The sequence below is a fragment of the Balaenoptera ricei genome, chromosome 16 (assembly GCF_028023285.1).
Source record: "Balaenoptera ricei isolate mBalRic1 chromosome 16, mBalRic1.hap2, whole genome shotgun sequence".
NCBI classification, from domain to species: Eukaryota; Metazoa; Chordata; class Mammalia; order Artiodactyla; family Balaenopteridae; genus Balaenoptera; species Balaenoptera ricei.
The window spans coordinates 65,885,414-65,903,337 of record NC_082654.1 but is presented as its reverse complement, the minus strand read 5'-3'; the positions used below and the strand labels follow the sequence as shown (position 1 = coordinate 65,903,337).

Sequence of the window (17,924 nt, the reverse complement as noted above, 5' to 3'; positions counted from 1 at the left end):
AGTTTGCCACAGTTTTCTTCTCAGGGAATATCTGCAGCCATTTATGTTATTAATTCTCACATTTCAGTCATGCCAATATTCTTCCTTGCAGGTGGTACTGTGAAGGCAAGGAGCTTGAAAATTCCCCAGATGTTCACATCATCCAGGCAGGAAATCTGCACTCACTGACCATTGCTGAAGCCTTTGAAGAGGACACAGGACGCTATTCCTGCTTTGCTTCCAACATCTATGGGACAGATTCAACTTCTGCTGAGATTTACATAGAAGGTAAAGCAAAACAGTCTTGGAGCATGGCACTTACTAGTAAGATACATAGTTATAATAAATAAACATTTATCGAGGGCCTGCTCTACCACACACTCTTCAGTGGGGATAACAGCAGTGAGCCAAATAAACAAAAATCCCTAGGCTCGTGGATAGATGGCATTTACATTGTAATAGGAGAGACAGAAAATAAATGAGATAAATAAAATATATCATATGTTAGGTACATGAAATGATTCTGATCATCAATTTCAATGTGTGTGTATCTCATGGGGGAGGCGGTTCCCACACCAGCAACAAGCAATTCTTCACAGCACCAATTTGGTTTCCTACAGTTTAACTCAATTCTGACCCATCTACCTGGAGATGGTGTCAGATCCAACAAGTTAAGGGCTCAGTCCCACAAGACTGCTCACCCCCACCCCCTTCAGATGCCAATCACACGTAGTAGGTGCCCAGGTTACCCACAACTTCTGTCTGACTTGGCTACAAATTGGAGGTTCTCACAAACCCTTCTTCGGGTTCAATTAATTTGCTAGGGTCGCTCACAGAACTCAGGGAAACACTTATTTATGTTTACCGGTTTACTACAGGGTGTGATAAAGGATATAGATGAACAGCCAGATGAAGAGATACACAGGGAAAGGTGGGAGGGTCCTGAGACCAGGAGCTCTGTCCCCGTGGAGTTGGGGTGCGTCACCCTCCCAGTGTGCTTATGTTCACCAACCTAGAAGCTTTCCAAACCCCATACTATTAGAATTTTATGGAGGTGTCCTCACACAGGCATGATCAACTATTAACTCCATTTCCTGCCCTTCTACCCTCTCTGGAGCATGAGGTGTGGGGCTGAAAATTCCAAGCTTCAAATTATGGCTTGGTTTTCGGGTGACCAGCCCGCATCCGGGAGCCATCCCGAGTCACCTCATTAGAACAAAGGATGCTCCCAGTGCTCTCATCACTTAGGAATTTATTAGAGTTTCAGGAGCCCTGTGTCAGGGACCTGGTCAAAGACAAATATTAGAACAAAAGATGGGGCTTCCCTGGTGGCGCAGTGGTTGAGAAACTGCCTGCTAATGCAGGGGACACCGGTTTGAGCCCTGGTCTGGGAAGATCCCATATGCCGCGGAGCAACTAGGCCCGTGAGCCACAACTACTGAGCCTGCGCGTCTGGAGCCTGTGCTCCGCAACATGAGAGGCCGCGATAGTGAGAGGCCCGCGCACCGCGATGAAGAGTGGCCCCCGCTTGCCGCAACTACAGAAAGCCCTCGCACAGAAACGAAGACCCAACACAGCCAAAAATAAGTAAAATAAAATTAAAAAAAAAAAAAAAAAAAAAAAAGAACAAGAGATGCTCCTAAGTGCTCATCACTTAGGGAATTATAAGGGTTTTAGAAGCTCTGTGCCGGGCACCAGGGGCAGAGACCAAAATATATGTTTTCTGTTATCTTACAGCATATATGAGCATATGAAAGAAATAGAAAGCAAGGAAAAGGGATAGGAAGTATGTGTATGTATATATGCGTGTGTGTTTGCATGCATGTGTATACAGGCGGACGTACAAGACCTCACTCACTGAGGGAGTGAGCCACAAAGATAGATATTCAAGGGAAAGACATTCTAGGCAGAGAAATCAGTAAGTGCAGTGGCCCAGAAGAGGCAGTGTGTCTGTCTTAGGGTACGGAGATGAGCAGCTGAGGTCAGAAGTTCAAGATGGGGTGAAGGTGGGAGGAAGCATGTGAGCAGATCATGCAGGTCCTCACGGGTCACTGCAAGGACCTGGCTTTTACTCTGAAAGAGATGGGAGTTCTGGAGAATTCTAGGCAGAGATGTGACATAGTTTTTTTTGTTTGTTTTTTTTTTAATTTATTTTTTAATTAATTAATTTATTTATTTTTGACTGTGTTGGGTAAGCCCTCTGTGCGAGGGCTTTCTCTAGTTGCGGCGAGCGGGGGCCACTCTTCACCGTGGTGCGCGGGCCTCTCATTATCGCGGCCTCTCTTGTTGTGGAGCACAGGCTCCAGACGCGCAGGCTCAGTAGTTGTGGCTCACGGACCTAGTTGCTCCGCGGTATGTGGGATCTTCCCAGACCAGGGCTCAAACCCGTGACCCCTGCATTGGCAGGCAGATTCTCAACCACTGCGCCACCAGGGAAGCCCTCCCCTGACTTAGTTTTTAACAGGGCCACTCTGGCTCCTAGTTGAAAATATACCAAAAGTAGAAGCAGGGAGACCATTTGGGAGCCTTGGAAAGGCATTTATATCAGCACCAAACTCAGATGACTAATTTTAGGGAACAAATCAATTTATGTACCTTGTATATTGACCTCAGTTTTTGTCCCTATTTACCTCATCCTCTGAGTTTTTTCTGGGAGCCTTTTTTTAAATTTATTTTATTTATTTATTTTTGGCTGAGTTGGGTTTTCGTTGCTGCAAACGGGCTTTCTCTAGTTGCGGCGAGCGGGGGCTACTCTTTGTTGCGGTGTGCAGGCTTCTCACTGCGGTGGCTTCTCTTGTTGAGGAGCACGGGCTTTAGGTGCGCGGGCTTCACTAGTTGTGGCATGTGAGCTCTAGAGCACAGGCTCAGTAGCTGTGGCGCACGGGCTTAGTTGCTCCGCGGCATGTGGGATCATCCCAGACCAGGGCTCGAACCCGTGTCCCCTGCATTGGCAGGTGGATTCTTAACCACTGCACCACCAGAGAAGCCCTGGGAGCCATTCTTTAGTACTTTTATCATCTCTAATACCTTATGTATGCCTTGCTTTTAGCCCTTAAATATTGTATTATTATGGTATAAAGGCTGGAACTGTCTCATTCTTCTTTATATCTCCAACACCTTATGTAGTACCAAGTACATAGTGGTTATTTAATAAACTTTTATTGAATAGATGAATGAATAATGATAATAACAATGAATAATACATGAATCGAAGTGTGTTACATGTTTTCATCCTCAAATTTTTGGAGTACAATAAATACCTCCAGATTTAGCTGTGTGATATCTTCCTGGAATTCACTATCTTAAGAAGCAAAGCCAGGATCAAAGCTCTGCTAACAGTGCTGAGATTGGATTGCTGAGTTTTAAAAATTTGTGGTAACAGAGCTTCAAACACCCCCACTCCCAAGATGAAATGTGACTTGTTAATATTAGGACTGGACGGAAGAGCATCCACCTACACCTACAACGTTTGGAATCTAATGTAATCCCTTCTTTTATTTAATCTATGTAGGCCAAGAGTAAGAGGATTTATGGACACCACAGAATGTCTGCAAAGACTGCTCTGTTAGTCTAAAGGCATCAGCAGGTGTTTTATATACAAGAACACGTGGAATTTGGGCCAGTTAATTTGAACTCTTGTCACTAACTAGCCATGTGACCTGAGCAAGTACTTCAACTACTAAGGGTCTAGTTCCTCATCTGTAAACTAGGTGTTAGTTTAGGGAATCACTGAGATTATTTCTAGGTCTAAAATTCTATAGGTCTTTAAATGCCTAGGAACCAGTTTAAGAAATTTTTTTTTAAATTACATGTCTTATTTTTATTTTTCCAGGGGTTTCTTCTTCTGACTCAGAAGGGGACCCTAACAAGGATGAAATGAATCGGTAATTCCAATTTTCTATCTTATTTAGCATCCTCAGGTCCTGAGAAAGCTGCTAATTGTTTAGTAGAACTTGAAGAGGGGGGCTCCAGGGTTTGACCTCAAAAAAAAAAAAAAGATTGGGTAGATTTGGAGAAAATGCTATTTCTTTTGCTTGTTGCTGCTTAAAAGATTAATTTTCATATTCCCAATATTTAAAAAATGAAGTATCACCTATGAAATATCATCATACTTATATATAAAGAGTAAAAAACAAATAACTCAGTGGTTAAAAGAAAATTCATGTTTTCTAACTAAATAATAGTATTCAAAATAACACACGATCTGGTGAACAAAAATTATATGTATGAGTGATCTGGGCAAGACATAGCCTTTTTGCTAAACGATTGTATTGGGTACTGAACAAAGTTACATTACTTTTCACAACCATTGGCTAAGCACCTCCTCTACACCAGGAACTTCACTAGATGCACTGGGTACTAAGAAAAATCAGATGCTTCCTGCCTTCAAGAGGCTCACAGTCTAGGAGAGGGAAACATATGTATAGCAAAAGATGTATACCACACATATAGACAGTAAGAGTAATAAAGTGTAATAGACTATGATATAACCATGTGCAAGGTTTAAGGACTTGGCACAAAGGGCTCTTTATTGGTTGGGGAGGGAAAGAGAGATCAGGAAAGGCTTCGCAGAGTTGGTGACCTTGAGCTGGGTCTTAAAAGAGCAGGTGGACACCCCCGAACAAGGGAGGAAAGGGTATTTCGGGAAGAGGAGACTGTGGACAGAAGGCACGGGAACTAGAAACAGACACAACAGCCATCCCTTGAGACTACCTGAAACATGGGCAATGTCTGGAAGACAGGTTAAGGAGTCGATAACTGAACTTGCATATTCTTTCCTCTCCTACAGAAGGCAAGCTCTTAAGGGCAGAAATCATGACTTATTCTTCAAACTTTGGGGGGTATGCCTACTTTGGAATGGTAATTTGCTTTTAGCTTTTGTGCACATATGAAAATTCGTAACCAGAGTAAATGATTTCTCCCTTTAACTCTCTTCCTTATCATTCTCATGGCTTCAGTTCAGTTCCTCTTCTTTCCTGTCTCTTTATGCCAGTCCCCTCCTTACAGATACTCCAACCTTTTTCTCTTTTACAGTCTCCAAACTACATATAGCCAGTTAAAAGATAATTCTGATCTTATCATTTTCCCGACTTAAAAAAATTATTACCTATGGGAAAATAAAATCAAACACAAAACAAACAACATTTAAAAAAATCTCAACACGGGCATACAAAGCTTTATTCAATAGAGTATCAACCAGGCTTTCCTGCCCCTCCTCCTCCAATCCCCCACCCTCAGGCTCTCTACATGGCTGCCATCTCACTCAAACAATGTGCGGTTCATTTTCACCCCTTCGTTCAAGGGGTGAAATTCCTTGCTAGGAATGCCCTATCTCCTCTGCCTGGCAAACTCTTATTTATCCTTCGAAGCCCAGTCAAGTTCTATAATAAGGTCCTCTGCCATTGCACATACATCCCTCCTTCCTCAAGGCTCTCATAACATGGGTATGAATTTGAGCCTAATGGGTATGAATTTGATATACAAACTTAAATAAGCAAGAAATATCTCATTTGTTCATTTTCTTTAAATCTACTTGTAGTAGTTAGGATTTAGCTGCAGTTGTGTGTAATAGTGACCCCAAATAACAGTAACTTAAATAAGACAAATATTTTTCTCCTTTACATAAAAATATGAATTTGGCTGGCAAAACAGCTCCAAATTCCACTGGGTTCCAGTCTGCTTCCAGCTTTCTGCTTCACCTCATTCTAAGATGTGTCCTCATCTTCTTAGATTGAAAGGAATAAAGGACATACCCTACTCCCCTTTTAAGGTCATCTCTCTTAAATTACATACATCACTATCCTTCATATCCCATGACCGGAAAGTAGGCATGTGGCCACAGCTAGCTTCAATGAGGGCTGGGAAATGCAATCTTTATTTGGAGTAGCTATGTAAAGAAATCAGGGATTCTAATATTGTAGAAGAAGAAAACAGATGCTTCAGGAACACTGATAGCCTCTACATCATCAAATGATTCTGCTTCTGAGACTCCATCCTACCTGGCTCTGGGAAAAAATTCAATCACTCATTATTGGGTGTCCCTTTCCCCCTCCAAATCTGTGCAAAGATTCCTGGGATATAGCAGATACAGACACAGAGATGTAGATATATAGTTTGATATTAAACACTGCTCTAAGCATCTTACATGAATTACCTTATTTAACCCTCACAAAAACCCTATGAGGTAAGAATTATTATTTCCTCATTTTAGAGATGAGAAAGCTGAGGCAGAGAGAGGTAACATCTAGACAAAAGGGAAGCCCATCCTGTCATCGGTCATCTATCTCCACAGGTTATGGGTGAGAGGCCCATGTCCCACACCTCAAGGTCCCTTCAAGTCTAGTGCTTTGTTTCTTCCTGATATGTTTGGGTACTGATATCTTTAGCAAGATTGGGAGCCTTTAATCAAGGGATTGTCATCCCCTCTGGACTTAGGTTCTCCCTCAACAACAAAACTGAAATAATCTACCCTCTGCAGCCTTCTCAAGAATACTTTCTGGCTCCCTTGCCCTTCAAACAATCTCTTTAATTTAATTTGTGTAAACCTGAAGAGCTCATTGACTCAGGCTATTTCTGCTTTTTGCCATGCCAAAATCCCAGAAGCAAAGATTTACAAAGCCTGGCCTCTTACTTGAAATAGGAGGGGGAGGGAAAACACAGAGGACAAAACCAAAACAAATCTCAAAAAATTTTCTGCACATGCTGTCATAGCACTTGTCTTGAATCTCAGTTAGTTGAGAATATGCTTGAGTCCCCAGCTCTGCTGACAGCAGCTAACTCAAGGACAGAACTGGCGTCTTATCATCTTCCTGTTTACACTGCCTAACAAAGTGTGTAGCAAAGCCCTCAGTAAATGTTTGTGTAATATTGTTGAACGAAGATTTCTGTAAGCATTTCTGAAAGCTCTGCTGAAAGGATTTTCACAACAATGATAGGTCTGTTTTATAATCTATATTTTAATCACTTCTCAGAATCCAGAAGCCAAATGAGGTGTCATCCCCTCCCACTACTTCTGCAGCCATTCCTTCAGCAGTACCCCAAGCCCAGCATGTGGTGGCCCAGCCCAGCGTGTCAACCATTCAGCAGGTACAAGAGTCTAAGTGAAACACAAGTGCCACGGACTGACAGGCGGGCGCTGTGACCATGACTATCTCGCACGGCATGATCATGTTCTCCTCTGTTGCAACTTCATAATGACCTTGGGCAACACACTTCTATCGTCATGATAATCACTTTGTACTTCTGATGTATGATATCAGTAGTTCCCCTGGCTTCGGGAACACATTCTCTAACTTCATAGGCAAATTTCATAGCAAAAGAAACTCTACAAATTAGTCTCTGATATTCCAGCTTTATGAAGGGCATTGACTACGTATACAATGAGCTGCCAGCTCTCACACTGGCCCAAGACACTCTGGATCATGAAACTCAGTTTCATGGAGCTATTAAAAAAAAAACAAAATTCTACTTTCTAAGATAGAGCAACCATGAAATTAATTTTTAGAAAACCTCAAAGTCTCTCATCCTTCAAGTTAACAATGATGATGATGATGAGAGTGATGCTTATTGTAAAAACATTTTAAAAATACAGAAAGCATATTAAGTAAAAACTTTAGTCAAGGTTTGACTCCTCTGGCCCCACTCTTCAGAGGTACCTCCTGTTAATAATTTCTAGCAGATAGTTCCAGGCATTTTCTATGCATATCTATAAATGTATATTACTCATATACTTTAAAAATATGAAATCATACTAATATAAACATACTTGTAATGTGTTATTGATATATTGAAATATAAATATTGATGTATATAAAGATCTACAACCTTTAAAAAAAATTTTAAAGTACTTACCTGACCCATTTAGTAATGCAGAGGGGTCACATTTTAGTTCTAATTCAGTAGTTTTAAAACTGATCTGTGGAGCCTCAGGGGTCTATGGAACCTCTTCAGGGGGTTAGGGTTCATCACATAGCTCTATATGTGAGGGGGTGGGGATGGCCAGCACGTATTTACGGCCACCATGACCTAGAAAGAAATACAATCAATTCAGCATAAAATTTGATGTCTGCAATTCATAGACTGAGAAAATGTCAGTCTTTGGTTTTAGATTAATTTCATACACCAAATTCTTTAGCTGTGTTATACCTATCTATCATCTGTCTACCTACCTATCTGATAATCCCAGTGACAATGAATCTATTGTTGGTTCCCTTCTAACAGTGTCAGAGCCCTACCAACTATCTGCAAGGATTGGATGGAAAACCTATCATTGCAGCTCCTGTGTTTACAAAGGTAATCAAAATATAACTTCTTTCTGTCATGGCTTTAAACACACCTCAATACCCAAACAAAGTTGTAGGATTCAAAATTCACTGATTTTATCTCAGGATTTTGGTCTCTTATAAGTACAGGATAGGATTTTGGGGTTTTGTGGTAGCTGTTACCATGTCGCTCCAAGTTGCAGATTTCTAATATTAGTTTGTATAATAAGGGAAAGGTCATCCCCACTCATCACATTGATCTCTATGTCCATCCTATTGCTTTTAAACACAGTAGCCACACCTAGGGGTCAGGTGATACATTTCTAGGCACTTACTATCCAAGGGTTTCTCTGGATGTCTCTGGTGTCCAAGGAGATGGAGTTACATGCTCTTAAGAAGCTTAATACAAAGCCTCACTCTAGAACAAAGAGTTTTCTTTTTCTAATCCATGGTATCAACTATTGTGGTGGCATCAAATTCTGAGCCTCATAATCTTTGTATTTAGAACTGGAAATTTTACTCAGGCACTTTCATTTACAAATGAAAAAACCAAGGGAGGCCCAGAGAGATTAAACAATGTATCCAATGTCACAGAACTAGCACGTGGCAGAATCAGGACTAGAAACAAGTTGTCCCAATTCTGTCTACTGTTCTTTCCCTTACATAACATAGACTTAGTTTATATGTTGCCCAGGACAATAAACTCAAAGGTGCAAAACTGAGTCGTATTGGATTTGTTTCGGTATTATGAAAACCACATGGATGGACTCTATGCCTGGATTTACAGTTTATTGTTTGTATGAATACCAACCTTAAACCCAAAGAAATTTTATCTACCCAGAAGTATGATTTAGAGGAATGGTTCTCAATCAGGGTTAATTTTGTCCCTCAAAGGACATTTGGCAATGTCTGGAGACATTTTTTTGATTTTCACAACAGGGGGCTGGCATCCAGAGATACTGTTAAACATCCTGTAATACACGGGATGACAGCCTCCTGCAACAAAGAAATATCCAGCCCAAATTGTCAATTAGTCCTGGGGCTGAGAAATCATGGTATAGAGCAAAATGGCAAAAAAAAAAAAAAGTCTTTTCCAATGAGTACTGATCCTAAAAGAATTGCTAAATTCACAACTTCCACAGAAACATCCATTTTAGCGACGTTCCACCATATCAGCTCATCCAAGATGGTTTTCCAAAATCAAGCAGAGTCTAAGAGTGAGACATGTTTATCCATAACCGTATCAGGTGGGCAAACATTCTTATGTGAAACAAGATGCCTCTCAATTTTTCAGGTTTGTTTCTTGTAACCGCTTTCGGAACTTAAGTTTTGCTATTCTCAAAGACTTGAAGTAGGAAAGCAACATGCTGTGATTTGGTGAATACCAGACTTGGACAAAGAGTTATAAGTGGACCTGTGTGTGTGCGCGCACGGGCGCGTGTGTGTGTGCGTAATATAGCTAATAGAGCTACCCCTAAGTGTCTCTTAGTTCACTGTTAAGTCACCTAGCCTTGAAACAGAGCTTTAAATGCCGAGAAATCAGGACACTTTTAATTTGTCGTGCCTATTTGTCACACCCTTTGTCAGGCAATGCTGACTCTTCAAAGGCAACTAAATCACAGAATAATTTATACCCAGTCCCAAACTGAGATCTCCTCCACTCTTCTCCTCACCACCATCTGCCCAGCTAGACAGCAAAGAAGTGTCCTTATCTCCCTCCACACTTTCAAATATTTTTGGGTGCTCTGTTTTCCCTGCATCTACATCACCTGGTACATGCCTCTGGTACAACATTTAGCACAATAATAAAGATGTTTAGTTTTCTGTCTCTCCCAAGCGCCTTGAAGGCTATCTCTAATATCTAGATAGGAGTCCATAATGGTTATAATAGGTCCAAAGCCATTTTTATTATTCTGAAAAGCCTAACAGGACTTTAAAACCTATTCTTTACATTTAATTTTCATGGACTGGTTAGCCTCAAGTTTAGCTGCTTTTGTGTTGTGACTGATTACCTCCCTCTAATTAGATGCTCTGATTTGCAGATACATATATGCCTTTGATAAATAAAAATGGGGAAAAGAATTAGTCATTAGTGTATGTTGTTAATTAGATAAATCTCCAAAAACATTAGATCCATGGTGGGAAAACAGTCCCTAGTACAGGGACTCAAACTCTGGTGAGGCTTTCTCAGCCCTCGGGAAGTGTACTTTTGCCTCCATAAATGGGATCAGGGTTGTTCAGACGTAGGGCACTAGCACAGGCTGTGGCTCAGATTCCAGAGGGACTTATCAGCAATGCTGTGCTTGCATCAGTTTCCATGAGTGAAGGTAGGATTGAGGTCATCGTCACTGTCAGTGACATTAGAAAATTTCTGAGTCAGAGCCACTGATGATGGTAATCACGTGGCATAAGCCTTGATAACTGATCATTGGCATACGTTTGTTCAGGTTATTCCTTGCTCTATTTACTTCTTTAGGGACTTCTGGCATTCCAGTACCTATGACTCACTTTCTATACTGCCCAACAAAGCATTTCTCTGCCAATAATGGCAAGAAGCCATTTTTTTGAAAGCAACGATTAGAGAGCAGAATTTTATTTAACTCCCTGTACCTCCTCTGGTGATAGGGAAGTACTGGTATTATCTTCTTTTAACCTAAAGAAGGTTAAAATGAAAATGAAGGTTGCCCAGCAAAACAGTGGTAGAGTTTGAAAGAAGCCTGGGGTCCCATATGCTAATTCACTGCTCTACCTATAGAGGATACCTATATTTTTAAAATATTTTATGGAGATAGACTATCCTCCATCCTCTATACAGTATCAAAAACACTTTCACTCTGTTTGTGGGGGGGAAACAGTGCTCACACTCCTTGAGTGTGAAGGGAGGTAGATGATCACATTAGAATCTTACTCCTATCACTGCTCCCACTCCAACAACAGCTGCTCTGCAGGCTTTCAAGGCTGCAGCCCTGGCTCCAGCTGCTTCAGCAGTAATTTGAAGAGTGCAAGGGGGCAGGGGAAGTGAGAATTTGAAGAACGGCACTTCATTATATAATAGCTGAGGCAGGAAACCCTGAAATGACAAGTCCGGTGGTTGGCTCTAGATTCCTGAAGATTACATGGGCCCCTCTCCCCAACCTCACAATTCCAGAGACTTCTCTGACTCAACTGTTGTATTGGGCACCTGTGACAATGTAGGGGCAAAAAGGTCTTCAATCAAATGGTTCTTTATCAGTAAAAACTGCTCTGATCCAACTCCAGCCTAAAAGCACTATAGCATTCACTTCCAGCATCTCCCAAGGTGCAAAAATAGCAACTGGATTTAAAAAAAGAATAAAGTGACAATATGAACCTTATAGCTGACATCTTTTAACCAATAAGGGAGATGCCTTTTCTCAAGGATGTCCCTGCATTGTATCTGTGGGTATAGGTCTACTAAGCAGGAACTGTGTCCTTTCAACTCACATTTACAGCACCTGGCACAGCGCTTGGCACAAAGCGGGAACAGAGTTATATTTATTCTGTGGTGAACTGCCTCCATTTCAGCTAAGAAGGAATTATTGCTTTTATCACTTTGTGGCTTCAGAGTGTTGTTAGGAGTAGAGAAAAAATCCAATGTCAAATGGCCGTGGAAGACATGCTTCTCAAGTCTCTGTGTTGTCAAGTCATCCTACAAAGAATGTCTTCCTGGATGATCAATATGGTGATGACACACAAGACAGATTTGCACTTTGGATACTGTTTACTGCAGGAGGTTGTAGACTTTTCATTATAGGGACTTCAGTTCAGATCCATAATTCTTAGTTAAGACTAACTTAATCTTTGCTAGTTGGGGAATGTTTCATGTCTTATTCGTCTTCAGTGAAGTCAAGATACATATGATCAAGTCTTACACAGTGTGCCATTAGTAACAGCCTAAGATCTACTGCTGTGTTGAACATGGCCCCATCTAAACTATGTTCAAATGGTGTAACTGGTTTGGACCGGATGTGCAGCAATGTGAGATTTCTTCTTATGAGATTTTTGTAGAAAAGCACAGTTTTTAGCAATAACAACTATCATTGTCCTTCAAACTATGACCTTCAACAACCTTTTCTAAGTGCCTTGTAAGATGACCCCTGGCAACTCCTTTACTGAGTACTGACGATGTATCACACTGGAATGAGTTTCCATCTCATATCACAGTCCCTTAGCTGGCATATTCTAGAACTATAGTATCTCAGGTATCTGGCTGGACTCTCCAATAGAACACAGGTCTTGGCCTTCAATTTCAAGTGAATAATTACAACCAACTAATGTTGGTCTCAACTGTAACATATTCTCTCCAGGAGGTCCTTTTGCAAGCAGGACCTTGGTGTCACCTCTGCAGATTGAGAATTGGTTCATATATCTGAACCTCAAGCCATGTCAGAATGTAGACTGACCTCATTCTGCTTACATCCATTTTTTAAATGTGCCATATTTTATTCATTCAATCCCTTCTGCCACCGCCACTTTTTTTTGCTTTGGTTTTCTAATTTGTTTGCCTCAAGAAGGAACGAAACTCCATTATGTATGAATCCCAGGGAGATGTCTGACTGCCATTAAAGTTTTCAATGGGCCCCCAGAACTACCATCTTAGCACAGAATTTGCTCAGATGTCAGATTCACCAGCTTGCCAGGAGCACCCAAGACTCAATGATGTTCCCTGCTTACTGAGAACATTCCATTCTTGTCACTAGAAGCTATTGTTTTGGGGTAAACAAGGAATAACCAGGTTTTCAATCAAATAGTTCCTTATTACTCCAGAAACCACTCTGTGCAAATCACATCCTGAATTCCTTCAGCAAACAAATTTGGGAATGCGAAAAGAGAACAAAACACTAACTCTGAACTATAGCGCCCCCTGGCTGTCACAATATCAACTAACACACCCTTCTGAGGTAAAAGTCTCCTACTACAGCTAAAGCCATGTGGTTAAACCCACCCCAGTATTCCTAAGATAAATGCCATAACTATGATAGGTTTAAGCACAAAATATCATATACTGTTAAGAGCTGTAAACAATCACAAGATATTTATAAGAGTAAATGACAAAAGCAAAAAAACTACTGGCCTTCCCCTTCTCCAAAGCAAGAGCCAATATTTCCTAAATACAGACCCCAAAATTGTAATAATGGGAAAGCCTTGCAGCATTTGTTGCTGATAGAGCTTGTAGAGGAAGTTAATCATAACCTTTCCATGTTTATCATCTTTAGGCCTATATTAAAAATAAAAATGTGCCCACACATATGCCAAAGGAGCATTTCATAATCAAATGAAGTACCAACTACACAAACGAATGTGTGACTTTAAGCTCATAAATCATGATGAGTGAAAGACAAGTTGTGAAAGGAAAATGTGAGTTCCATTCTCCCATAGGGTCTATTATAGAATATACTGATATTTTACAATGGAAAGTGATTTTTGTAAACTTTTTTGGGGGAAGCGTGGAAGAGCATTTAACGATGCCTTCACAAAATTATGACATATTTTACCATGACCTAAGACTCCACATGTGACTATGATTTTATAGAGATTGTCATTGTTTACCTCCCTCAACAGACATTGAGGCTATCCTGTAAAGAACACATAAGGAAAAGAAAATAGCAAAACAAACGTCAATTTCTAGGACTACAGAAAGTAGGCAAGGCAAAGCCAAGAAAATAGTCACTTACTTAGGCCACAGAGATAGCCCACCTTGTGGAACAGTCTTGTGTGGAAAAATACATTACTCCCATACTGAATACACCTAGTAGATATTCACTGCAGATTTTTAAAATCGTTATTATTTCTGAAAACCAAACTCTACTTGGGCATTTTCTTAAAGGAAGCAGAATTACTTTACCAAATATTAGTATTTTTGCAAACCCTCAATATGTTTCACCTAGTATTCAATAAATTTGTCTGGCACTGCAACAGAGAGGAAAAGAAAGAAGATAGTGAGGAAAAAGCTTCCTATGCACTCAGATGATTCTGTCTTCAAAAATAGATTCAATGTACATCCACAGAATTGAAGCTGCTGGAAATGTACAAGATTTGGAGAAAATCCAAATATGGAGGCAATGGTATCCTTTTCGAAAATTCAGCACTGGGAGTAGATTCCAAAAATATATGCTTTTTGGTTCTAACAATATTCTTCTCATTACAGATGTTACAAAATTTATCAGCCTCTGAGGGTCAGCTAGTTGTCTTTGAATGCAGAGTAAAAGGAGCTCCATCTCCTAAAGTTGAGTGGTATAGAGAAGGGACCTTGATAGAAGATTCTCCAGATTTTAGAATTTTACAGAAAAGTAAGTTGGTGCTTTAAAATTATTTTTCTGATAATTTTTATAGATATATTGTATACATTTATTTTTATAACTTTTAACAACTAATTAAAATGTAATAAAAAGAATAAAATAAAAACCACTTATACTCCACCAAACTAAACCCTATTAATATTTTGGTGTATATTCTCCAAAAATTTTTCCATGCATATATTTTCTTTAAATAAAAATAGTTTTGTAAATTGATTTTTTCACTCAACATTTCATGAATATCTTTCCATATTAATAAATATAGAACTTTTTTACTTGTAAAAATAAGTTGATGCAATCAATTTCATATTTACTTAATCTCCTATTGCTGAAAATGTAGATTGTCCACAAATTTTTACTATTAGAAACTATATTTCAAAGCATGTTAACAGAGAAGATCTTTGTGAATATCTTTGTGAATATCTATGAATAAATCTGAGTACTAGAATTGCTACTGTAAATTCACATTTTTTTAGGCTTTTAATATAAATCATCAAAATGCCATCCAAAAAGGTTGAACTAAATTTAGGATGATTATATAATTGATCATCTAACCTGGGACACCTTGGGGAGTAACAGAGGGTGCTAGTAATCATTACACAGAGATCCCAGGAATAAACCAGATCATCCCAGTTGAACTGGGACACATGCTATTTCAGTTACATTCTACTACAACCAGCAACATATGGGAATTTCTTTTGTCTTATACCTTCACTATCAATGGGTATTAAACATTTTTTTAAATCTTCACTAATTTTATAGGTCCCAAATGGGAATACTTGTTTTAATCTGCACTTCACTAATGAGATGTGGAAAGGAACTTTTTTTTCCTATATATTGGGTCTTTGAATTTACTTTAAAATTACCTATTATATCCTTTGTTCATTGTTTATTGAGGTTTTACTCTTTTTATTGTAAGAATTATTTATATATCCAAGTGGTTAATTCTTTTCTTGTCATGCAGTGCTTTCACCTTGACCCATTTCAGTCGTAAAATATGTTGAAAATTATTTGCTTCTTGGTTAATTTGTTTCTGCCTATCACAAAATAGATATATGAATCAAACTACTATCAGGTTTAACAACAATGATATATTCTGAATAGCAGCAACAATGATATATTCTGAATACCATTTAAGCTGAGGCAAAAAACCTCCACTAGTTCTATCAGTGTAGAAGAATGTAACTAAATTCAACAACTATTCCCTGAGTGCCTGCAATTCTACAAACCTTAGTTGAGCACCTGTTTTCAGTACCAAGCGGGCACCTTCAGGAATGCCAAAGAATTTTAAGACAAAGAACTGTTCCTGAGGAACCTGTCATCTATCCTGAGGCTCTTAATATTAGAAACCTTAGGGCAGGAGGTATACGCTACATTATATCAGGATGTGAGAGCCCAAAGCCAAGAATGATCTCTCAGTCTTCACAAACTTTTTCAGGTCAGGCTGAATGGGTACAATAAAAGCAAGTCATCCTGAATCCCAACTAATTCAGTAAATTTTCCTCACCTAAGGTTTATGTGTCCCAAGTGGAACCCAAGTATGTCCCAAGATACGGCCACATCATTTAGTCAGCAGCTCTCTTGCTGCCCTTCTGTGATAATGATCCTATCCCTGTCAAGGTCATTGGTGCTTAGGTCATTTTACTTAAAATTTACAGATTAGCCTTGTCAAATTACTCATGAGTATGCAAAAGATACTTCTATAGGAAGCTTCTGATAAAAATATCACCTCTCAGTAAAATAAATGCTCAGAATCTTTTAATTTTTTTTTCTTTTAGAACCTCGATCCATGGCAGAGCCAGGTAAAGATCATTTTAACTTTCATTTCATTTGTATGTGATCTGTGACTTGAAATATATAATAAACATATTGAAATTACACTGGTGTCAAGAAAAAAAGTTTTACAAAGAAGATCGAAGCCAACTCTAGCTATGACTGTAGGAGAAGGAAAGGCAAGCATGTGCAAGTTTGGAATATATATTCAATAGCTAGTGTGAATGCAGTTAGTTCTGCGTTGTTGAGGAATGTTTCTTAGGAATATTTTCCCTCTTTCATTGGCCCCTACTCATGACCTCCTTAAACTGGGCAGAGCAATTTCCATGACGCTATCAATTCCAATTCCACAGCCTATGTATCTCAAAAGTTATGCATCAGATTTTAAAATTCACAGAATCAATAAAATGTTTATGATGTTATTAGATTTGGTTGGGAGGATATTAAGATGACACATGGATAAAGCTCTTACCTCTAGAAAAAGACAAGTTGCTCACAAAACACAGCATAAACATCTGAATGTCCTCTCTATGATCACCCTGAAAAATAAGATTGTATTTGTGCCCATGGGTAAGAATGATGGTTTGGAATTTCATTATTATAATTCTTGCTTCTGAAAACTGAATGGAAAGGCATTCCCAGTGTAGACACTGAATATCCATGTTGCATAACCCTACACTAGGCCCTTGGGGATACAGTAAAGACCAGAGTGCTCTTGCTCTAGCATTGCTTGTAGTGGAGAAGCATTTTTCCCTTTGAAAATATTTCAGGCTTTTGATACTTTCAACCAAAGCAAGCTTTTTCACTAGGCAGTCTCATACACAAAATAATTTCAGAGTCACCCAAAAGGGGTCCCTGCTCAAAACAAGCCCCAGCTCCATGATCTAAAATTTCATGTTCAGAGAGTTTTTCTTTCCACCTTGGATAAAGCAAATACCCTTTGGAGACAGAATACTATCTCATCAGGCAGGTATAGTATAGTATGAATGAATTTATCAGATCATTTTCCAAATGCAGGTTGCTGAAAGATGAGAGTGCCAATGTTTGGGAAGGGAACAGAGAGAAGGAAGCATAAGACTCAGAAAAAGGACAGAGAGGTACCAAAACCAAACTTTGCCTCTCCATCATTTAGGATTCTTTGGGCAGCAAGTAAACAAGACCTAACCAAAAGTGCCTTAAGCAACATGAAAAATGTATCTTGTTAGATAGCAAGATGTCCTAAGAAATGGTAGTCTTGAGATTGGTTAATTTAGCATCTCAGAGATCATCATGGGCCAAGCTTTTTATTTTTTTTTTCCCCATTCTGTCATCTTCAGAGTATCCTCTTAGACTGGTTCTACTCATATACCCAAGACGGCTGCCACAGTTCTGGGTATTACATGCAGATGACAACGTCCAAAGGCAAAAATAGGGAAAAACGCTCTCTTTTACCCCTTTTAAAAGGCAAGAAAAACTTTCCCAGAAACTCCCCAGGAGATTTTCCCTAATATCTTATTGACCAGAATTGTGTGTCACATGCTACCACCTTAGCAAGAATAGAGTGGTATTTCACACAGACCTACTTTTGCTTTAAATCCTAATTTGTTTTTGTGATTTT

The 17,924-nt window shown here is 39.4% G+C and overlaps 1 protein-coding gene and 1 long non-coding RNA gene across 7 annotated transcripts in view; one reads left to right on the top strand and one right to left on the bottom strand.

Moving 5' to 3' along the window:
• Positions 1–17,924, top strand: part of MYPN (myopalladin) — a 75,146-nt gene that overhangs the window by 22,974 nt on the left and 34,248 nt on the right. For all 3 annotated transcript variants that reach the window (XM_059900345.1, XM_059900343.1, XM_059900344.1), the window contains 6 exons: positions 92–267; positions 3,812–3,863; positions 6,951–7,065; positions 8,200–8,271; positions 14,407–14,548; positions 16,333–16,356. In XM_059900345.1, coding sequence (XP_059756328.1) covers positions 92–267; positions 3,812–3,863; positions 6,951–7,065; positions 8,200–8,271; positions 14,407–14,548; positions 16,333–16,356 — 581 coding nt within the window. The remainder of the gene's footprint in view (positions 1–91; positions 268–3,811; positions 3,864–6,950; positions 7,066–8,199; positions 8,272–14,406; positions 14,549–16,332; positions 16,357–17,924) is intronic.
• Positions 1–17,924, bottom strand: part of LOC132350821 (uncharacterized) — a 78,074-nt gene that overhangs the window by 28,823 nt on the left and 31,327 nt on the right. For all 4 annotated transcript variants that reach the window (XR_009498018.1, XR_009498019.1, XR_009498017.1 and 1 more), the window contains exon 2: positions 7,831–8,004. This is a non-coding gene — a long non-coding RNA (uncharacterized LOC132350821). The remainder of the gene's footprint in view (positions 1–7,830; positions 8,005–17,924) is intronic.